The 23,886-nt window shown below is 39.1% G+C and overlaps 1 protein-coding gene across 6 annotated transcripts in view; it reads left to right on the top strand.

Moving 5' to 3' along the window:
* Positions 1–7,600, top strand: part of USP9X (ubiquitin specific peptidase 9 X-linked) — a 115,212-nt gene extending 107,612 nt beyond the window's left edge. For 4 of the 6 annotated variants that reach the window (XM_055564326.1, XM_055564323.1, XM_055564324.1 and 1 more), the window contains 4 exons: positions 1,756–1,912; positions 2,095–2,355; positions 2,652–2,747; positions 4,208–7,600. In XM_055564326.1, the coding sequence (XP_055420301.1) occupies positions 1,756–1,912; positions 2,095–2,355; positions 2,652–2,747; positions 4,208–4,345 (652 nt within the window). In that variant the 3' untranslated portion in view covers positions 4,346–7,600. The remainder of the gene's footprint in view (positions 1–1,755; positions 1,913–2,094; positions 2,356–2,651; positions 2,748–4,207) is intronic. The other 2 variants (XM_055564328.1, XM_055564327.1) reach the window with 1 other exon arrangement.
* The last annotated feature ends 16,286 nt before the right edge of the window (positions 7,601–23,886 follow it).

The raw sequence follows: 23,886 nt of genomic DNA, 5'->3' as shown, positions 1-23,886 counted from the left end.
GAGAAATTAAAGTCTTGAGTGTTAGTGCGGATTGCAAATGCCAGAAATCATGAAATAATATTTTCAAATTATTCACCAAAATTAACAATCATAGATTTCAGACAGTTAATATTATAAAAATTGAATTAAACCAGAAATCAGTAACTATTTTCTTTTGAAAATGCTATAAACATGTATAGCTTTAAACCAGTTAGCCATATCTTAGCCCTAATTAGAATAAGTTATAACACTAAACGCACATGTGCTGGTTTAAACATGGGAATTTGTTTTTTGTGTAATAAGATTGTTGTTATGATTCCCTGGCACCAAGCTTGAAAATAAATTTCTCATAGTGGGCTTTTAGTCTTTTGGTGAACTGTGTATTTATGGAGCATCTCCCATGGGCTTGGCACTGTTAGGCATTGAGGAACAAGGGAGGCAAAGATAATATTGATAAAAATGGTATTTTTAAAGCAGTTGATTCATTATCACTTGAAAAAATTGAAGGTAAAAACAGAAAATACACTGCAGTGTTTCAGATTAAATAGCAGGAAGCCTGTACGTGGTTGATTGTGTGGCCTGAGATGGTTTAACTTTGCAAAATTACAAAGTTATTTCCAAACAAAATAAATTTAATGAATGCATGTAATACAAAAAAACAAAACTTGCCTTTTGATTTGAAACATTCTATTAGGTAAAATGTACAGTGTATAAAAGGTTTTTTTAAATTACTGACTATACAGGTAAGGTTTCTTTATTGAGATAAAATTCACTATTTGTTTTTTAATTCACTATTTTAACCATTTTGAAATATGCCATTCAGTGACTTTTAGTATATTTCGTGTTGTGCAACCATTACCACTGTCTAATTCCGTTCATTTTCATCACTGTGGAGGGAAAAGCCAAACCCACTTAAGCAGTAACTTCCTAGTCCTCCTGTCCCCCACCCCCTGACACCCACTCGTCTGCTTCTGTCTCTCTGGATTCGTCTATCCATGGGCAAATACCCAGGACTTGGATATTCCGTTCATCTCATATGATAGGAATCATACAATATGTTCTTTTGTATCTGGCTTCTTTCACTTAGCATAGTTTTCAAATGCATCCATGTTAGAGTACATATCTGTAATTCATCCCTCTTCATGACTGAATAATATTCTGTTGTATGGATACATTACATTTTATATATTTGTTCACTTGTTGGTGGATATTTGGGTTTCCACCTTTTGGCTGTTGTGAATAATTCTGTTGTGAACATTCATGTACACATTTTGTATTTTCAAAAAAACACCTGTTTTTCAATTCTCTTTTTATATATAGCTCAGAGCAGAATTGCAGGCAGGTAATTTTTAAAATATCTTTTAAAAAATTGGAAGTATTCATAACAAGATTTACTGTCTGAACCATTTTTAAGTTGTGCTACCATCACTGCTACCCGTCCCCAGAGCTTCTTCATCACCCAGACTGAAACTCTGTACCCATTATTCTTGCTTTCTCAAACTTTTGCCTATTTTGAATACCTCGTATAAGGAATCATACAATAATTCCTCGTATAAGGAATCATACAATATTTGTCGTTTTGGATCAGAAATAAGTTGGTTCTAGGCAGCCATATGACCTTGGGTGCAAGCCTTTTAACCTCTTTTTCTTACGTGTTCAAATAATAGATCACATGACTACATCAAAGACCTTTATTGAATGGCCCATAGTAGGCACGTAGTAAATGTTAGCTGCTATTTGATTTTAGAAGTTTTAATTTATGTCACTCCCTTTCAGAATTCACAACGCACTTAAAGGAATCCCAGATGACCGAGATGGGCTGTTTGACACAATCCAGCGCTCTAAGAATCACTATCAAAAAAGAGCATACCAGTGTATAAAATGTATGGTAGCTCTCTTTAGCAATTGTCCTGTTGCTTACCAGATTCTACAGGTGAGGGTTTGTGTGTGTGTGTGTGTGTGTGTGTGTGTGTGTGTATAATTGCATAGAAACCTGAATCTAAGGATTCTGTTTTAAAAGATGAGAATTACAAGAATTTGGAGTTGTCATTTCAAGTTAACTTTGAAAAACATGGCAAAACCTTTTTACATACATAGCTTTATTTTCTTTTGAAGGGCAATGGAGATCTTAAAAGGAAGTGGACCTGGGCAGTGGAATGGCTTGGGGATGAACTTGAAAGACGACCATACACTGGCAATCCTCAATACACTTACAACAATTGGTCTCCTCCAGTGCAAAGCAATGAAACATCAAATGGTTATTTCTTGGAGAGATCACATAGTGCTAGGATGACACTTGCAAAAGCTTGTGAACTCTGTCCAGAGGAGGTAAAAAAAGCCACCAGTGTGCAGCAGATAGAAATGGAAGAAAGCAAAGTAATTTTTTACTTTATAGGGCCAGTGTTTATTAATGATAATGGGGGAAGAATTATGTGGAATTTTGTTTGCATTAATATGTATACTATATGTGGTCTTAATGAGGGAGTCTTTTCAAGAAATTCTGGGGAGATTGCCTGAATCGAGTATTGCTGAGAGAACCCAAATCAGGTTTCTTTCAGTTATTTTATCTATAATAAAATTTGTCAGTGGGTCGGTTTTTTAAAGATTTATTTCAAACAAAAAAATTTGAATTTGCCTAACATAATTCTTGATTTTTAAATATTTAAAATCAGGAACCAGATGACCAAGATGCCCCAGATGAGCATGAGTCACCTCCACCTGAAGATGCCCCGTTATACCCCCACTCACCTGGATCTCAGTATCAGCAGGTATCAGGCTTAGTTTGTGTTTTTATCCCCTAGAATTTGTACGCGTTATTTATAGGATGGCTAAGTTTTCTGTTGCCACTGTAAAGTAACGGGGGGATAATCTAGACCAGCTTTGGGGGCATGATCAAGAGGAATGGTTGGCATGAGGTCACAGTGTGATGTGTTTGAGCTTCCCCTGTGGTGTTTCCTAGTCAAATATATGCACCCCTCTTGTACTTAGTAGATGAAGTTAGTAAAAACTATGATTATTTGTATCAGTATAAAATGGTAATATTTAGTATAATGGATTAAGATGACATTTCCTAATAGGCCAAGTCTACAAGTAGAGACATGAAATATGGCAGTGAAGGAAGACCCTGGATATAGCAATGAAGGAAGAACTGTTTGCTTACATAGCATAATCAAGACTTCAATGACAGTAAAAACTTATTGGAAAAAAGTCAGGGATTTGACAGATTTCCATGAATTTTTTTAGAAGATCAATAACTAAATTTAGATGAAGAAACTTTCTAAATGAGAATGTGTCTAAGTCCCAGGTGTGACTCATTTCGATCTTTTGTGGCAGTGATTCTGGAACACGCATTGGAATCCCCTGGTGGGCTGTTGAGGGAGGGGCACCCCAGAGTTTCTGATTCGATAGGTCTAGGAGGTGGGAGCAGGAAAATCGACTTTTCTAAGAATTCCCAGGGGATGCTGCTGCTGGTCTAGGAACCATGCTTTCAGAACCATTGTTTAAGCATTCTTACAGTTCATAGTAGAGGTGGAAGCATGCTGGCTAATTAGAAAATGCACATTCAAGATATTTATTTTCCTAATAGAAATTACAGAAAGTGAAAGCCTAAAATCTTCTTGGCTTGGGTGGTGAGAATGTACACAAAAATGAGAGTTCAGGGGTTTAAAACATTAAGGACCCAAATCCAGCAGGAGAAGAATTACTTCCCTCAGCCCTGAGACAGCTCATGCTTAATCATGTCTGATTAATCCATTATCTTCAATGTTGTTTTGTTTTCATTAACATCATTCTGTGTTGAGTGTTGTTGCTTATGCGATCTCATATGATCATTTAGTCAGATTTCTCGTAGAGAAGTTTCAAGGTGCTTAGAGTGAGAATGGATGTGTTCTGGCACTTTTGTGATTTTTTTTTTTTTTTTTTTTTTTTAACCACAACCAATAATGAGCTGTGTTATCCCTTATTTGTCAGACTTGAATGTGAATAATTTGGGGCACTTTAAATCGCCTTGGCCAAAGAATTACACCTACGCTGCTCTTACTTGGGGCTTTGAGGCTATCTTTTTTTTGTTTCAAACCAGTGTTTTTCATCATTAGCCCAAGCATATTTACTTGTTAAGTCCCAGGAATAAAAAGAAATGTTTACATTTCCACAAGCTTCAGCCTGTGGTCTTTAAAGTTGAAGTTCACTATATTAAGTTTTAACATGCAGATCTTGTCTCCCCGCCCAGAATAACCATGTGCATGGACAGCCGTATACAGGCCCAGCAGCACATCACATGAACAACCCTCAGAGAACTGGCCAGCGAGCACAAGAAAATTACGAAGGCAGTGAAGAAGTGTCCCCGCCCCAGACGAAGGATCAGTGAAATGCACACGACTAGCTGGTTCCATCAAGACTGCACCCAGGCCTTACAGTCCAACCTTTTTCTGTGTCTGGCTAATATTTAAAACTAGAAAAAACTATTCCTAATCAATATGGAGTGGAAAGTTTATTCACTGTCTTATCTGCAGAAATTTGCTGTCAATATATAACTCGCCTGCAGTGGAAAGTGTATAGTGTTTTGTAATAAATGGCCTGATGCTAATGTGTAAATGGCAAAGGTGTATATAGTATATTAATGTCTGACTGTTAATTCTTAAGCAAGACTTTTTTCTTGATGAGACTCACAGATCTACAAAACCTACAAAAATTAATTTTCTTGTTATACCCATTGCACTCTGCAACCAGTGTTGCCTGCCTGACGGCAGTTGGATCAACTCCTTTACAAAAACAAAAAATAAACCAACAGCAACAAACCAGAGCCCGTCCATGTCAGCCACACCAATAGTTTCATGTTCATTCTTGGCCACTGGAGTCAGTTTTATTATGAGCAATGTAAGGCTGGTAACCTTTAAATTATTTGGTTGATGTGGAAAATTGGTGATGTAACATTGTTTCTAGATCTTTTTCATTGCCTTTTTATTCTGATGTTAGGTTAATCACTTTGAAGCTATAGTTATGCTGTAACATTTAGCATGGCTTCACACCAGGTTAGTGTAGCCAATGAGGAGAAACTTACCATAATGACAGCAGCTGTCCAGTGTGACGCTGCGTTGCTCAGAGCTCTTCCTTCTTACACTAGAATATAAAATGTAAAACAAGGGGAGAAGTGTGGTAAACAGGTGGATTTCAGTTACACATATGTTGCTTACATCTTCATGTTTGACAATTCAATCTCTGGGTGGGATAAAGAAACTTTAAGTGTCAGTAATGGGAATTTTAAAAGATTAAAACAAATATGCAAAAATTTGCTATGCCAGGATGCTCGGAGCATAATAGAAGACTGTATTTGGTGTGCTTGTTTTGTTTCTTTTGTAGAGCTTACTAGGAGAACCTTCTAAAACTTGCCTTCTGCTGGATCCCAGTGAAGCGGAGGTCATCAGAAACCCACAGTACTTGGAATACCATTGCACCAAGATGTTTGCTGAGCTGCCGCTCAGTCACAGTTTTACTTGAAAGCAAGAGTTGTCCTAGCTCCTTCTCCATTAGTCCAAAAATTTTCATGTTTAAAGCAGGGTCTAATTAAAAAGAAAACTGGTTAATATAATTGAGGTATCAATATCAGAATAAACATTTAAGATGATAAATTCATCAGTTAATACTGTATTTAAAAGAGAATTGGTAACTTGAATGTGTGTAATTTTTTGGAACCTGTCTAAAAACCAAATACCCCTGCAAACAGATACAGTCCACCCTATTCTATTTAAATATTTTGCTGTTTTATTTTATAGAAATTATTTTGCTGAATTCACAAATAGAATTTGATTTAAGAAGAACTTTTTGTCCTGTGGTGTGTTTTGGGGTTTTTTGTTGTTGTTACTTTTTTTTTTTTTTTTTTTTTTTAAGGACTGCATATTAAGGTTAATTCTGTGCATAGCACACCTAGACATGACCCTGAATTCAGGAGTTCAGTCACATTGAGTTTTTGTGCACAGAAAGATTTGACCTTTGGCCCTTGACTGAAGATTTAAGACAAAAACAGGATGTTGACACTGTAAAAGTTTCCTAACATAATCAATCTTGTACTTTTTGTATGTTTTTTATATACATGTATATTTAATGAGCACAAGCTTGGTTGTATTTTTTACAATTCAGTTAATAGGCAAATGTTTTGTCAAAAAGGCTATAGTTGGAATTGAACAAAGCAGAAACAAAATTGAGAATTTGTTATTTTGTGATTAAAGGGGGCAGGTATTTAAGATAAAGCTTTGGATATCTTATTTGCAGTAAGTACTCTGTAGTCAATCTGTGCTTCTAGTTTTTCTGTAACATAGGAAAATTGACACCAGATAGAGCCTGTTTTTACCTTAAGTATATTACATATGAGTATAAGTGTGAGCCAAAGTCATACACACTCTTTTGCAATTCCAGTTGGTAACTTGAATTTAGAAGTTCCTCAATTCCAAGTCTCCTTAACAATGAGCAAAAATAGGTTAAATTTATTTGAACAACTTGCTATCATAAATTACACCATCTGAGCTGATTTGTGTGTGTTCTGGTCCTTAACAAAAGTATGTAATATACTTAATTTAAAAACGAATGACTTCTAGATGTGAAAACTTGACATTTTAAAAGGCTGTGAATTTTTCTCCTTGGAGGGAGATCCCACCTTGGCTGCTTTGAGGGCTTGTGAATCCTTTCCCCCTCCACTTGAGGAAGAGTGGTCTGTGCTGTGATCAGGATCTAGGGAAAGTGAATGGAAAGAGTTACTTTTGTTTGTTTGTGCAAATTATTTTCTCTAACTCTTAAGCAAGCATTAATGTATAACTGAAAATTTTAAGATGCATGTTATTGTAAGAGCAACATAGCAGTGATTTTGAGGTCTTTTTCTGAACACAAATGGCACATTTTAAACTTCAAGTCTTCAAAGTGCCTACAGATTATTTAATTCTCCCTCAACTGATTTCTTGAGCCATATATATATTTCCCACTTTAAATGTTTGTTGCAGAATCACTAGTCTTCCTTTCAGAGAAGTACCCCCGAAAATTCTAAATGGCATGGTTACTTTTTAGGAGACAGTAGAATCTGTTAACATAAAGACTGAAGCTATTTGCATCGTTAATCTCTGTGAACAAGGGTTTTGCCCTATTGGATCTAAGTATTTCAGTGCACAACTTGGCGAAAACCATACTGCTGCTGTTTCTAAGCCCTCTACCAACCAAATTTTCATGTTCAGCATTGTCGAGGCAGAAATAAGAACATCCTCATATTTGGGATTTTTGTCTTCATTGATTTTTCTCTCAATGATAATTTCCCAGCCTTGTCTTTCAGCTGTTATGTGTACAAATTTAGAATTATGAAAATGTTTTATATTTTTTTCATGATTAACTTTTATTAGTGAATGATAACAATTTAAGTATTTAACCCTAGTAGTGGGTTAAAAAGATGAGGAGCCTTTTTTATTTGAATTACATTTATAAATGAAAGCAAGTCTGTGAATACTCAGATGACTACTCCAAAATAGTTCCATTTTTTCTTATTTTTCCAGCTGGAATTCTTACTTTGCTGAATCTTGTGGTTAATTTTGGTGGATATATCCTGCCTTATTTAGAATTATAACTGGATTTTTAAAAATTGCCTTTTCGTAAGTGCCCAGTTTTGGTCTCTAGTTTGAAGGTATTACATACTGCCGAGAAAGTAAACACCGCTCCTCTCCCCTCCAGTTTTTGTGTTACTGATTTTAAAACAAACGTTCAGTACTGGTTTCCTAGTGGGGCTCAACTAAAATAGGGCCTGCGCCTATGTGAGTGTTTAGTGTTTGAAAATAAGGTTTTGGGTGTGGTAAATCACTACGGAAGTGCTAAATGTATTAACTTGCTGCCGATTGTATTTACGATTATTTTAGATTATTTTACGTCTGCAGAAATGTAGCACTTTTCCTCCGAATTTATAGGTCTAAGAAAAAAGGGGGAAAGGTGCACCATGTTTTAAACTTGCAAATGAGTGAAAAAATTTTTTTGCATTTTGAAATCCAGATTCCTAAAAGGAAATCTCACCACCCAGATCACATACTTCTCAGCCTTTTACAAGCCAACAGACTGAAGATTGTCCACAGTTCCTAAGATTTAGCACATATACAAAAATAAAACTTTATAAATTAAATTTCGGTTTCCCCTTTTATTTATTAAAATAAATTTTCTAAATGGAAGGTAAATTAGAGGTGTAATTGATCTGAAGGGAACTTTAAAAGGAAAATGTTCATAAGTAGAGGGATGCAGCCCTTAATTTGTATCTTCACATCTAAGCCTTTCAAACGAGATTGTGGTCTGTTGACAACCCTTCATTCTAAAAGCAAGATTGGTCAAACACTTGGTTTTTAAAGTTCATTTAAATCAGCAATAAAGCAGGTCACATATTTGAGGGGTGTTCAGTTGTGTCCGACTCTCTGCGACCCCATGAATCGCAGCACGCCAGGCCTCCCTGTCCATCACCAACTCCCGGAGTTCACTCAGACTCACGTCCATCGAGTCGGTGATGCCATCCAGCCATTTCATCCTCTGTCGTCCCCTTCTCCTCCTGCCCCCAATCCCTCCCAGCATCAGAGCCTTTTCCAATGAGTCAACTCTTCGCATGAGGTGGCCAAAGTATTGGAGTTTCAGCTTCAGCATCAGTCCTTCCAATGAACACCCAGGACTGATCTCCTTTAGGATGGACTGTTTGGATCTCCTTGCAGTCCAAGGGACTCTCTCAAGAGTCTTCTCCAACGCCACAGTTCAAAAGCATCAATTCTTTGGCGCTCAGCTTTCTTCACAGTCCAATTCTCACATCCATACATGACCACAGGAAAAACCATAGCCTTGACTAGACGGACCTTTGTTGGCAAAGTAATGTCTCTGCTTTTTTAATATGCTGTGTAGATTGGTCATAACTTTCCTTCCAAGGAGTGTCTTTTTATTTCATGGCTGCAATCACCATCTGCAGTGATTTTGGAGCCCAGAAAAATAAAGTCTGACACTGTTTCCACTGTTTGCCCATCTATTTGCCATGAAGTGATGGGACCAGATGCCATGATCTTAATTTTCTGAATGTTGAGCTTTAAGCCAACTTTTCACTCTCCTCTTTAACTTTCATCAGGATGCATTTTAGTTCCTCTTCACTTTCTGCCATAAGGGTGGTGTCATCTGCATATCTGAGGTTATTGATATTTCTCCCGTCAATCATGATTTCCAGCTTGTGCTTTTTCCAGCCCAGCGTTTCTCATGATGTGTTAATAGAAGTTAAAATTCAGTTGTCTAACAAATTCCATCTGCTCTGCTTTCTAGTATCTGAAAAGCAATTCTTTGTTGCCATGTTCCAAAGAAATATGACTTCCATAGAAACCTGTTGGTACTTCCCCTTAAGTTGAGTTACTGCAAGCATTACTGCTAAAGAAAGACATAGCCCTAATTTTCATCAAACTTTGTTTTTTAAAAAAGAGAACCAGAAGATGAATAAATCTAGTATTCTGCAGTTTGGAAAACTAGTTGGATTAAGCCGTTTGACTTTTAAGTATTTTTAGACACATGAACACATCTAACAATGAAAATGTATATGGCCACCAATATTTTGAACTGCTTCATTATAATCTGATGATTTACAGGTAGGTAGAAAATGGATAGTATTTCTACCTCAAAGTTTAAAGTTAGGGTGATAGCAAAGGCTTTATTAATAATTCATTTGCTTTAGGACCTAAATTCTCAAGGGAAATGTTCTTAAACTATACTAAAAACTTTTCTCCACAAAACAAATTACAGACCCACATAAAATCAGTTGATTTTTAAAGACATTCCACTGAAATGTACACAGCTCAAGAGTAAAATGGGAATGCTTTTAGTTGTCATCTGAAAACAGAAGGTCGTCTCATTTTGCTCCATCAGCATTTATCTAAAAATAGTTTTTCATTGTGGTGGGCTTTTTTCACGTAAATGATAGTTCAAACACCAGCTGCCCCAGCCTCACCTTCCCTTCACCACCTCCTGCCCCAGAGGGAGCCCAGTAGGGACCACCCTACAAAATTGAAGTCTACTCATCTCCTATTTCTTTTCAATTGTATAGATGTAAAACTATTCAAAACAGATGCTTTGGACACTGGAATGTTTTTCCGCAAGTCCTGGGGGCGGGGGGCTCACATGAGGATTCGATGTGTATTCTTTGAGTTGCCATCTAGTTCTTTCCCACCCATTAAAACACTGGGTGCATCTTCTTTGGAATCCAGAAGTAGATAATCTGGTGCTCTTAAGTGGGACTGAGAAGAAAGTGTTAACATTGTGAAGGCTGGCAATGTCTTACTATGCGCAAGGAATAGTGTCTCAGGGCACCAAGGAAATATAGGTTAACCCTTTGTAATCCTTTTCCTAAAGGTCTCTATGTATAGGATGTGCCCCTGAAGGGTTCTTGATGTAAATTAGTGTGTTCTGTTGGGTGAATAGGGAAACAGCTTTTTCAGGCTGCGTGTTTAAAGTCAAAAATCTAGAAGGTTATTACTACTGAAACTGTTCATCAGTAGTCTAGTTCTTCCAGTCATCTACTTTCAGAATGTCTTAAGCACTTAGTATAAATCCTTTCTTAGCAAAATGGGCCTAATGTGGATTCCTACAAGGCTGTTAACCATATCTTCCTTAGGAAGTCTGACTAGGTCAGAGGCTAAGACCATGAATGTATTACACTACAGAGATTTAAAAGCTAAAGTTACTGAGTCAGATTTAAATCCCAAGCTCTTGGGTTGTAGTTAGCCTTCTCTATTGCCCCAAGGTTGAGATTTTTAATTAAAAGCCAAAAACCAAAAATTGAGATTGGCGGGCTTCCCTGGTGGCTCACTGGTAAGAGAACCTGCCTGCCTGTGTAGCAGACATGGGTTTGATCCCTGGTCCAGGAAGATTCCACATGCCTGGAGACCAAAAAAAGTCCATGCGGCACAACCACTGAACCTGTGCTCTAGAGCCCGTACTCCTCAACGAGAAGAGAAGCCAGCACGATGAGAGCCCCACACACCGCAATAGAGAGTAGCCCCCACTCGCGGCAACTAGAACAAAGCCCGCGGAGCAAGAGACCCAGCACGGCCAAATCCATTAAAAAAAAAAAAAAAACTTCAATTTGCAGTAAAATATGAACAGATTGGCCTTTCTAATTTACTGAAGCTTGGATTAGTTACCTGTAACTAGTAATATAAGTGGTAGATGAATCAGATGTTGGGTTTTTGTTTAGCACTGATCCACTCAGCATCAGACACTTGAAGTAGGCTTCTTACACTGAGATTAGCAGACACTCCATTCTTACAGGGAAAAGCTTCCAATATACTGTTTTGGAAGGAGTGCAGGCCAGAGTAGAATGTAGTGAGTGTTGAAAAACCTTATACTTTGATAAGCCTTATATCCCTCATAAGCTGTGGTCTCTGGTCATCAAATGCAGTCATTAATCCTGAGTATAAAGTCATTTTCATTCTCTCCAGAGAAATGCTAGGGTCAGCATGTCTCTGCTGGGGTTTTCAGATGTACTTGCTTGTGCCTTTTATAAGAAAAGCCAGCTTTCTTTATAGTCATTGCAACCTTCAAGTTTAAAGAAAGGCAACCAGTCAAACCTTTCAGTTTTGAATTAAAATCGAAAAACTAAGTTTAGGATTCCTGTAAATAAAATCCTATGTTGAGCTTGGTTACCTGGATAGGTGGACACAGCCCAGAGTGGTTTGTTTACATTGTTGGCTTTTGAGTTGCTTGTTCATATTTACTTTTCCTTTAATATTCAGATTTTGAACATATACACATTTAAGGAATATTATGTTGTCCAACTCTGGCCACTTTCTTTGTGACTGCCTGCTAAGTCACTTCAGTCCTGTTTGACTCTTTGTGACCCCATGGACTGTAGCCCGCCAGGCCCCCCGTCCATGGTGATTCTCCAGGCAAGAAAACTGGAGTGGGCTGCCATGCCCTCCTCCAGGGGCTCTTCCCAACCCAGGGATCAAACCCGCATCTCTTAGATCCCCTGCATTGGCAGGCAGGTTCCTTACCACTAGCGCCACCTGGGAAGCCCTTATTTCTTTGTATTTGCTTGAATTAGTTTGCACTGAAAATGATCGAGGGACTTCCCTGATGGTCCAATGGTTAAGACTGCACATCTACTGCAGGGGAACTAAGATCCCACATGCCACACGGTACAGTCAAACAAACAAAAACTCTCTGCTGTTCTAATGTTCCTGTAGACTTGAACTTGCTTTCCTTTTTCCAATGTTATGAAATCAAGGAACCAGCAAGGGCTGCAGTGGCCCCTAGGAAAGGTCTGGAGCCAGACAAAACGAGCAGGGACACCTCACATGAGCACAGCTGGTCACTAGGTCTCCAGTTCTGCTCTTATAATAAGTCTGTCCACACCAGTGAGGTTGCAAACAAGTCAGAGAATAGGTGAATTTTACACTGAGAAGGGAATCTTCTCAGTTTTCGCTACCTACTGAAATGTATGTAAGATGTTGTTGGACACATGACAGGTATCCCAGGAATATGGATGTAGGACACGATCATGACAGGTGCCGAAGAAATACACGATGATCCCTGCAAGGTTGGGCTAAGAACCCGCCCAGCCCAAAGCGGGCCAGCCTCACACTCACAGCCCCAAACACATTCTGGACAGCCAGGGCTGGAGGCCCTTCAAACATGGAAGTGCTTCTCACCTGTTAGAGGATCAATCTTAAATTTTTTAAAGAAAAGAGAAAAACCCAGCCTAGTCTTAGCTGTTGTGAGGAAAACAAACCATAAAATATGCTTGCTAGCAAGCCACACATAGAATTGTCCTGGTTTTGATTTATTAGGTTTAGCCACCTCGACCAAGCTGCTGCCAAATAGCAAAGAGAGCTATTTAATTTCACTTCCTTGTTTTGTTGCTCATGGAGGATGGGGGTAGTGGTGAAGGTGGCGTAGTGGTGAAGAATCTGCCTGCCAATGAAGGAGACGCAAGAGACTTGGGTTCGATCCTTGTTTAGGGAAGATCCCCTGGAAGAGGAAACGGCAACCCACTCCAGTATTCTTGCCTGGAGAGTCCCCCTGGACAGAGGAGCCTGGCAGGCTACAGTCCACAGGGTCACAAAAGTCGGACATGACTGAGCCGCTGAGCACAGACTGAGCGAAAGGGAGGGATGTCACGTGTGCCACTGGGGCAAAAGTGTCAACGAGTGACTTTGTGCACATGTAAATGTAAGTCCACATATGTGGACTTAAACTCATTACCTTTAAAACAATCATTTTGAGTGAACATGGCAGAATTCCCTAGTGGTCCAGTGGTCAGAATTCCATGCTTCCATGGCTGAAGGCCTGGGTTCGATCCCTAGTCAGGGAACTAAGGTCTCACTATCTGCAGCCAAAAAATAAATAAATAAAAGTTAATTAATAAAATAAAACTAAAAATTTCTGAGTGAGCCTGGGAAAAGAAACTGAAAGCTAAACACGAGGACAAGCAAAAGAAATTTTGTATACAATTCTATAATATCCAATCATACTGGGGAAAAGATGCTATTGTCAAGCTGAACTGCCCTAAACCTGGCAGAATTAAAGTTCCAGATTGAAAAGGAAATTTCATGTATATTGAAAGGCCATTTATAGACCATGTTGTAATCTAAAATCTAACCTATTAAAGTTTAAAAGTTTGGCTTTAAAACTGCACAAGGATCTATGTGTCGTCAAATGAGTTTTGACCTAGTTTTCACAAAGAGACTAAAAAGAGACCTTTTTGTCACTCCAGCAAGACCAACAATTTAGGTTATTACAGTTAGATTAAAAGGACCCAATGATAGATACACACTAAAAAACAACCACCCCGTAGCGTAAGTTAACACGATTTGGGGTTATACATAGGATTATAAATATTGTGGGTTTCCCAGGTGGCGCTAGCGGTAAAGAACCTTCCTGCCAATGCAGGAGACCTAAGAGATGCACGTTTGATCCCTGGGTCAGAAGATCCCCTGGAGGAGGGCAAGCAAACCCACTCCAGTATTCTTGCCTGGAGAACCCTATGAACAGAGGGGCCTGGTGGGCTACAGTCCATAGGGTCACAAAGAGTTGGACACAGCTGAAAACACCTAACACACGCATGTAAGTATTATAATACTTATAAGTATCAACTGAATGACCTTTGCAAGGTAGTGGTGCTTCAAAGCTGGTCTAAGGGCCAACACTGGACTGGCTGAATGAGAAACATCTGGGGAGCTTTTTAAAGGACCCTAATTTCTAGGTCCCAAAAAAATAAAGATTATGGACTTCCTGGGATGTCCAATGGTTAAGACTCCATGCTTCTAATGCAGGGGGCCCGGGTTCGATCCCTGGTAGGGGAACCAAGATCCCACATGCTGTGTGGCAGACAAAAAGTAAAAATTAAGAAAGATAATCATAATAATAATATAAAGATTAAAGGCTCCCCTTCCTGGGACACCAAGGGTGGTACTCCTTCAATGATAAGACTCCCTTCTCAGATGCCAAGGCCATACTGACTCGCTCTGTATGTGCTGATCTGTTTTTTCAGACCCTGCAGGAATGTATCCCTGACTTGTTTAATGTTCTTCATTCTGATGAGCTATATTAATATAACTGCGCTGAAAACCAAGCTTCTCTAGAGCACTTTCTCAGAGTCATCTGAGAGGCTGTCTCTCACGCTATAATCTTCAGTTTGGCTCAAATAAAACTCTTTCCTATTCCTATTATAGACTGTTTATTGATTATTTTCATCAACATTGCCTTCCCTCATTTGAAAAGACAAGATTTCTAGCCACCTCATTTTTCTTCACCTGGGGGAAAAGCCCCATGGGCAAGAAGACAATGGTTTCTTTGTCACCTGCTCCTTTCAGGAAAGGAAAATACTGAGCCCCAGCTTTGCAACAAGGGGCTTTGATTCTGCCCAAAACAATTCCTCTAGCTGAACGCCTGTCAGCCCAGCAGCCTGACTCTGCAGTATTCCCCAAACCGATAATGACAAATGAAGTAGCACTTTAGCCATCTGTTCTAGTTGCTGCATTTTGCCTCTGGTGTTTACAAACCTGCTTTCATGAAAATCAAAAACAAAGCCCAGAGTTTAGCAGAAAAGTATGGCTGGGTGAGCAGCCAAAAGCAATTTCCATCTCAGAAAGAAACACAACTTAATTTATTTTTAGCCAAGATGTTTTGGAAACGTGTGATTTGCTTCAGAGAAAGAAATGTAGTGTGCTCTGGTGTTGCTCAGGCGCCCCTCCTTTTGAAAGAAAAGCAAGAAAATGTAGGGGTGTGGCAACGTTGAGGGGGTACTTTTCTGTTTAAATTTGGCTTTGTTGCCGAAATTAGCACAAAGGATCTTCTGGAACATTGGCCCATGTAGTTCAAGTGATTCCTGGTAATGCTTGGGGGACGATATTCATAAATGACCAATAGCGGTTAGCTTTCCTCTGTGTTCGCTTTGGAAAAACCCAGTGGGGATTTTTCCTTATTGATTTGCTAAGTGATATCACGAGATCACATTATATTTGTTGGCTTTTTTCTACAGAATAGGACAACATGAAAAGATTGGATTATTTCATTCTCAGAAAGCAGGACAGCCTTAATCCTCAGCATCATATGAGTTATCATGCACGGGAAGAAATTTCAGCTCAAAAAGCTTAAATGACTTTTTCTGGGGTTGCTCAGAGAAAAATGAGAAATAGTTTTCTTTGTATTAAACTATTGGTCAAATGAATAAAGCAAACAGGAGGTAGCTTTGTAAAACTACCCCACAGTTATGGATGGTGCTGATGGCTGGGGCTCCTGCGTCGTGACTTGACTGGACTCCATCAGCATTTAATAATGAAATGTTTCATCTGTGGGACTGGGGACCAAAATACATGGTTTTATCTCTTTGAAGAGATAGCTAGCATTTCCTGTTGTTATTGTTCAGTCACCAAGTCGTGTCCAACTCTTTGCGACCCCATGGACTACAGCACGTCAGGCTTTCCTGTCCTTCAATCTCTCCCTGAGTTCGCTCAAACTCATGTCCATTGAGTCAATGATGCCATCCAACCATCTCATCCGCTGTCGCCCCTTCTCCTCTTCCTGACTGTGCCTGATACTATCTGTTGATCAGTTCTACCCCCCACCCTGTGATTAATGTTACATTCCCAGAGGAGAGAATATTGAAGATGTTTTTGTCCAGAAAGGAGTCACACTATCTTCAAAGGAAACAAAGGAAAAATTGAGTTTTAAATTTGTACAATGTTGCACATCAAATGTGTTTCAATTAGAAAAGCTGTACTGCAGGGACTAAAGCTATCATTAATTATTGGCGAGCAAATTGTAACTGAATCCGCCTGCAATGAGGGAGACCTGGGTTCCATCCCTGGAAAATACAGGGAAAATCCCTGTAGAAGAGAACAGCTGCCCACTCCAGTATTCTGGCCTGGAGAATTCCATGGACTGTACAGCCCATGGGGTCACAAAGAATCAGACACGACTGAGTGACTTTCACTTTCAAATGGTAAGAAGTGTTATATATCTATTTTTAATGTTTTCATTTTTGCCTGTGCTGGGTCTTTGTTGCTGAGTGGGGACCACTCTCTAGTTGCAGCATGCAGCCTTCTCCGGCTGTGGAACACAGCCTCTAGGGCACTGAGCTTCAGTAGTTGTGGCGCTTGGGCTTAGTCGCTCCGTGGCATGTGGGATCAGACCAATGACCGAACCTGTGTCCCCTGCATTGGCAGGCAGATTCTTAACCAGCAGACCACCAGGAAAGTCCGTAAGTGTTGTATTTGTAATTGTGTTCTTTTTTTTTTTTTTTTTTAATTTTATTTTATTTTTAAACTTTACATAACTGTATTAGTTTTGCCAAATATCAAAAAGAATCCGCCACAGGTATACATGTGTTCCCCATCCTGAACCCTCCTCCCTCCTCCCTCCCCCCTCCCCATTCCATCCCTCTGGGTTGTCCCAGTGCACCAGTCCCAAGCATCCAGTATCCTGCATCGAACCTGGACTGGCAACTCGTTTCATACATGATATTTTACATGTAATTGTGTTCTTTTCCTTCTCCTTTCTAAATTTATTACCAAAGCAGAAAAATCGAATGAAATTGCATAAAACTAGAAATGCAGAAAATAAGACGAGAACTTCTGTAGCTTTCATGGCTTCTAATAAACGGGCTCTGCAATGCTGCAGACTTCGGAGAGAATGCCACTCAGCATTTTCTACGTCATTTTTTAACAATGAAAACCAATTTGAGAATTAAGGCCTGGCAGACAATATATTTAGTAAGAATGTAAGGAACATTCTCGCCTAAAACAACGAACATAAGGAAGTGAATTTTGAAGCGTCTCCCGGATCGTGTGATTTCTCCAAGTTTTGTACCCTATGTCTGGTCCTCCTTTGCTGTATCATTAGTAAGTTCCCGTATGTGCCATCTTGCTAACCACCTTACCCTCCCCTGGTCCTTTCTGTAAGTCCCTCTGTACTAGTGGCCAGAACAGAGTGATGGCTAAATAGATAACAGTGCTTTCTCAGGGGTTCCAATCTGGGCACTTCGACTCCAGATGTTAACTCAGCAGCCTCAGCATCAAAGGAATCAAATTCTTTGTTATCATAGTTTTAATCAACTAGGACGCGAATGATTTAGTAAATACAAGTGTCAATCACATAGTACTTTGAGTTAGGACCTGTGTGTCAAAATCTGCCTGGTAACACATAAGGACTTATATTTGTAATATTTTTTTAAAGCCTCCAAATTTACCAGCGATTTAAAGCCTCCAATTTACCAGCGATTCCAGTAAATTCGCTCTGGGCTCCCTTAAGGGCCTCTTAGGAAGCCCTCACTCCCTGGGGGCAGCAGCTATTTTGAGCACTGGCCTTTATGACTGCACCTTGGAAACCATTTGAGTTCTGACTGAAATGTACAGTTTGCAATGTATTACCAACAAGCAGAATTCTTAATAAGCTGGTTTCCTGTAGTGCATCAAAACAAGTCTGATGTATCAAAGAGAGCGAGATGAAGCCTACTGCTTGTAATAAATGGTTTTATGCTCTTCTATTTATCTCCACCTTCAGCCTGTCAACTAATTTTAGGATAAAAAATTAGAAAACTGCCTCTATGTGACTAGTTTTCAATTCTGCCGATATTAACATTTTAGTAACTGGCAAATGGCATCGGTTGCTCATTAGAATAAATCTACTCGATTGCACAGGCAAGCTCCCCTGGAAGAAAACACATATTTCCCCCACAGGAGTCAAAGCTATTTTCATTTGCAATGCAAATACAGGCAGCCTATAAGCATCATTTTCTTTCCCTGAAATTGTCTCTTGAGGAAGGCTGCGGGAGGTTGGGGGGAGCGGATAAAGGTTGCTCACCACTAATACACTTCTAGAAGCTATCAGAGGTTCTGATTTGAGCAGTATGCTTCCTAATTAGCATGGGGTGCTGTAGGTCAAATGGTACAAATTTGCATCTATAAGAAGAATAAGTTCTGAGGCTGTAATGAATAGCATGCTGACGGTAGTTAATAAAAAGGTATTTGATACTTGAAAATTGGCAAGAATAGATCGTAAGCATTCTCTCCACACACACACACACACACACACACACACAGAGTTAACTATGTTAACTATGTCAGGTGATGGGTGTGTTAATTATCTTGATCTTGGTAATCATTCTATGTGTATGCATGTCAATAAATCACATTGTACACTTTATTCTATTTTTATTTTTAACTTTTGGCTGCATCGCATGGCTTGCAGGATCTTAGTTCCTAGACCAAGGAATGGAACATATGCCTCCTGCAGTGGAAGTGCAGAGTCTAACCACTGGACTGCCAGGAAAGTCCCCCGTTGTACACTTTAAATACATACAATTATATTTGGCAATTATTCCTCAATACAGTTTTTTTAAGCAAACTAGAAATCATCCATACTTCAATTTGAAAAAAAGAGTAAACTGGAAATACCAAGGCAATGTACAGATTCAATGCAATCTCTATCAAATTACCAATGGCATTTTTCACAGAACTAGAACAAAACTAAGATCATGGTATCCGGTCCCATCACTTCATGGCAAATAGATGGGGAAACAGTGGCTGACTTTATTTTTCTGGGCTCCAAAATCACTGCAGATGGTGACTGCAGCCATGAAATGAAAAGACGCTTACTCCTTGGAAGGACAGTTATGACCAACCTAGACAGCATATTAAAAAGCAGACATTACCTTGTCAACAAATGTCCATCTAGTCAAGGCTATGGTTTTTCCAGTGGTCATGTATGGATGTGAAAGTTGAACTATAAAGAAAGCTGAGCGCTGAAGAATTGATGCTTTTGAACTGTAGTGTTGGAAAAGACTCTTGAGAGTCCCCTGGACTGCAAGGAGATCCATCCAGTCCATCCTAAAGGAGATCAGTCCTGGGTGTTCATTGGTAGGACGGATGTTGAAGCTGAAACTCCAATACTTTGGCCACCTGATGCAAAGAGCTGACTCATTTGAAAAGACACTGATGTTGGGAAAGATTGAGGGCAGGAGGAGAAGGGGATGACAGAGGATGGCATCACCGACTCAATGGACATGGGTTTGGGTGGACTCCAGGAGTTGGTGATGGACAGGGAGGCCTGGCATGCTGCGGTTCATGAGGTCGCAAAGAGTCGGACACGACTGAGCGACTGAACTGAACTGAGAACAAAACATTTTTTAATTTGTATGGAAACACAAAAGACCTTGAATAGCTGAAGAAATCCTAAGAAAGAAAAATGGAGCTGGAGGAATCAGGCTCCTTGACTTCAGGCTATATTACAAAGCTACAGTAATCAAAAGACTATGGTACTGAAACAAAAGCAGAAATATAGATCAACAGAGCAGGATAGAAAGCCCAGAAATACACCCATGAACCCATGGTCAATCTATGACAAAGGAGGCAAGAATATACAAAGGAGGAAAGACAGTCTCTTCAATAAATGGTGCTAGAAAAACTAGACAGTTACATGTAAAAAAATGAAATTAGAACATTCGCTAACACCATATATAAAACTAAAGTCAAAATGGATTAAAGACCTAAATGTAAGACCAGATACTATAAAACTCTTAGAAGCAAACACAGGCACAACACTTTGTGACATAAATCACAGGAATATCTTTTTGAATCCACCTCTAACAGTAATGAAAATAAACAAATGGGACCTAATTGAACTTAAAAGCTTTTGCACAACAAAGAAAATCTTAAAAAATTAAAACACAACCCACAAAATGAGAGAAAATATTTGTAAATGAAGCAACTGACAAGGGATTAATCTCCAATATAGACAAATAGCAACATGCAACTCTATATAAAAAAAAACCCCAAAAGTGGGCAATCTAAATAGACATTTCTCCCAAGAAGACATATAGATGGCCAATATACACATGAAAAGTTGCTTAACATCACTAATTATTGGAGAAACGTGAATCAAAACTGTAATGGGGTATCACCTCAAACCAATCAGAATGACCATCCTTTAAAAATCTACAAACAATAAATGCTGGAGAGGGTGTGGAGAAAAGGGAACTCTCCAACACTGTTGGTGGGAATGTAAATTGGCAAAGCTACTATAGAGAACACTATGGAGGTTCCTTTAAAAACTAAAAATAGAACTACCAGCGCCATCCCTGGTGGCTCAGTGGTAAAGCATCGTCCTGCCAATGCAGGAGACATAGGTTTGATCCCTGATCTGGGAAGACACCACATTCCAAGAAGCAACTAAGCCCGTGCACCACAGCTATGGAGCCTGTGCTCTAGAGCCCAAGACCCACAATTACTGAACCCTCGTGCCACAAGTACTGAAGACCTCACACCCTAGTGCCTGTGCTCAGCAACAAGAGAAGCCACGGCAATGAAAAGGCTGTGTACTGCAACTGGAGAGTAACCCCAGCTCACCGTGACTAGAGAAAAGCCTGCACAGCAATGAGGATCAAGCACAGCAAAAAAAATAAATAAATAAAATTAAAAAAAAAAAAAAAAGAACTACCATATGATCCAGCAATCACACACCTGGGTAAATATCTAGAAAAAACTAATCTGAAAAGATACATGCACCCCAATGTTCATAACAGCACTATTTACAATAAATGTCAAGATATGGAAGCAACTTGGCTATCCATCAACATAGGAATTGATTTAAAAAAAAAAAAAGACATGGTACAGGGAATTCCCTGGCGGTCAAGTGGTTAGGACAACACATTCTCACTGCTAAGGGAGCAGCCCTCCCCACAAAAAAAGACATAGTACATATATACAATAGAATATTATTCAGCTACAAAAAAATGAACAAACTAATGCCAATTTGCAGCAACATGGATGGACCTAGAGATTCTCATACTAAGTCAGATAAAGACAAATATAATATCACTTATATGGAATCTAAGAAAAAAGATACAAATGAACCTATTTACAAAACAGAAACAGACTTACAGACTTCAAAAATAAGTTTATGGTTAACCAAAGGGGAAACATGGCATCAATTAGGAGACTGGGATTAACATATACACACTACTATATATAAAACAGATAACCAACAAGGACCTACTACAGAGCACAAGGAACTCTACTCAATATTCTGTAATAACCTATATGGGAAAAGAATCTGAAAAGGAATACATATATATATTATATACATGTACAACTGAACCATTTCACTATATACCTGAAACTAACACAACATTATAAAGCTGTGTGCTGTGCTGTGCTCAGTTGCTTCAGTCATGTCCGGCTCTTTGCAAGCCCATGGACTGTAGCCCACCAGGCTCCTCTGTCCATGAGATTTTCCAAGCAAGAATACTGGAGTGGGTTGCCATGCCCTCCCTCCAGGGGATCTTCCTGACCCAGGAATCAAACTCTCATCTGCATCTGCATTGGCAGGCGAGTTCTTTACCACTAGCGCCACCCGGGAAACATATATATAAATGAAGTTTATATATGATTTTTTAATCATATAAATGTTTATAAATGAACTTCATATAAATATATATGAAGTTGTTGTTCAGTCGCTAAGTCATGTCTGACTCTTTGCAACCCCATGGACTGATGGACTTCAGTCATGTCCGGCTCTTTGCAAGCCCACGGACTGTAACCCACCAGGCTTCTCTGTCCATGGGATTTCCCAGGCAAGAATATTGGAGTGGGTTGCCGTGCCCTCCTCCAGGGCAATAAAATGAAAATAAATAAATAAATAAGCTTAAAAACCAAATTGGGAATACTAATTGAAGAAGGAAACAAGATAACCAGATGAGAAGATTCCAGGGGCCCTGGTAGGGGATCAGTGAATAAGTTTCTAAACCCTAGTGAAAATGTTTAGTCACTCAATTGTGTCCAACTCTTTGCGACTACATGGACTACAGCCTGCCAGGCTCCTCTGTCCATGAAATTCTCCAGACAAGAATACTGGAGTGGGTTGTCATTTCCCTCTCCAGGGGATCTTCCCCACCCAGGGATTGAACCCAGGTCTCCCACACTGCAGGTGGATTCTTTACCATCTGAGCTACCAGGGAAGCCCTAAACCCTGGACTGGTCCCCAAATCTCATATTCTGAGCATTTGTCTGGTCAAATTAAGGAAAAATGAGAGAAATAGGGACAACACAGTAAGATTTTCATAACATTGGAGTCTCATTTAAAAGACTGCCTTATAAGCTTCCCTGGTGGCTCAGTGGTAAAGAATCTGCCTGTCCATGTAGAAGACTCAGGTTCGATCCCTGGTCTGGAAGATCCCACATGCCATGAGGCAACTAAATCCGTGCACCACAAGTACGGAAGCCCGTGCATTCTAGGGCCTGTGCTCTGTAACAAGAGAAGCTGTGCACCGCAACCAGAGGAGAGCCTCTGTAGCAACAAAGACCCAGCACAGCTAAAAATAAATAAATAAAATTATAAAAATAAGTAAATGAAAAATAAAAGACTGCCCTATAAGATTATAGGATCTTTGGATCTTTTCTTAGTATTATTTTAAATTTTTATTGAAATATATATATATATATTTTACATTCTCTTCCATTATAGGTTATTACAAAATATTGAGTATAGTCCCCTGTGTTACAGAGTAGGTCCTTGTCAGTTATCTATTTTATATAGATGGATCTTTTGAAATTTAAATCTCCATCCTTATATGATGAGGTGGCTTTGTGTGTATGCGTGTTTCATTCTCTAAATGGTATAGCACAAGGTTGACAAACACCTCCAAGATGACACTAAATAACTGTTTCTCCTAAATTCATAATCAGACAAATATAAGTAAAATCAAGAAGCAGAGGAAGCACTCCCAATTAAAAGAGTAAGAGAAATCCCCTGAAAGAACAAACAATGAAACCAACCTCTCCAGTCTACTAGATCTTCAGTTCAAAAAAGAAGTTACAAAAATACTGAAGGAAAGGTTATCAATAGAAGTGCAGATCACTATAACAAGGAATTAGAAACTATAAAGAGGAGCAATTAAAATTAGAAAACTTGTGCTAAGATGAAAGCTGAGCTAAAGGCAATAAATAGCAACTTTAATAATGCAGAAAAATAATAAATGATCTGGAAGATAGAATACTAGAAACTGCCCAAGCAGAATAGTGGACAGAAAAATGAAAACAATATATGAGACCTATCAGATTATATAAAGTGAGCCTACCTACTCATAACAGGGTTCCCAGAAAGAAAGAGAAATGGGGATCAAAAATGTATATGAAGAAATTATGGTGGAAAACTTCCTAAAGAAGAAAATAGACACCCAGGTACAGGAAGTACAGAGGATCCCAAACAAGATGAACCCAAACAGACCTACACTAAGACATAATTAAAATGGCAAAAGTTAGAGAGAGGATTCTAAAGTCAGTAAGAAAAAAACAAAGTTAGTTATAAGGGAACCCCCATAAGGCTATCAGCTGATTTCTCTACAGAAAAGTGGCAAGCCAAAAGAGAGTGGCAAGAAAT

This window comes from Bubalus kerabau, chromosome X (assembly GCF_029407905.1).
Source record: "Bubalus kerabau isolate K-KA32 ecotype Philippines breed swamp buffalo chromosome X, PCC_UOA_SB_1v2, whole genome shotgun sequence".
Lineage (NCBI taxonomy): Eukaryota > Metazoa > Chordata > Mammalia > Artiodactyla > Bovidae > Bubalus > Bubalus kerabau.
Note: the sequence above shows the minus strand (reverse complement) of the source record. Positions and strands in the feature narration are given on the sequence as shown.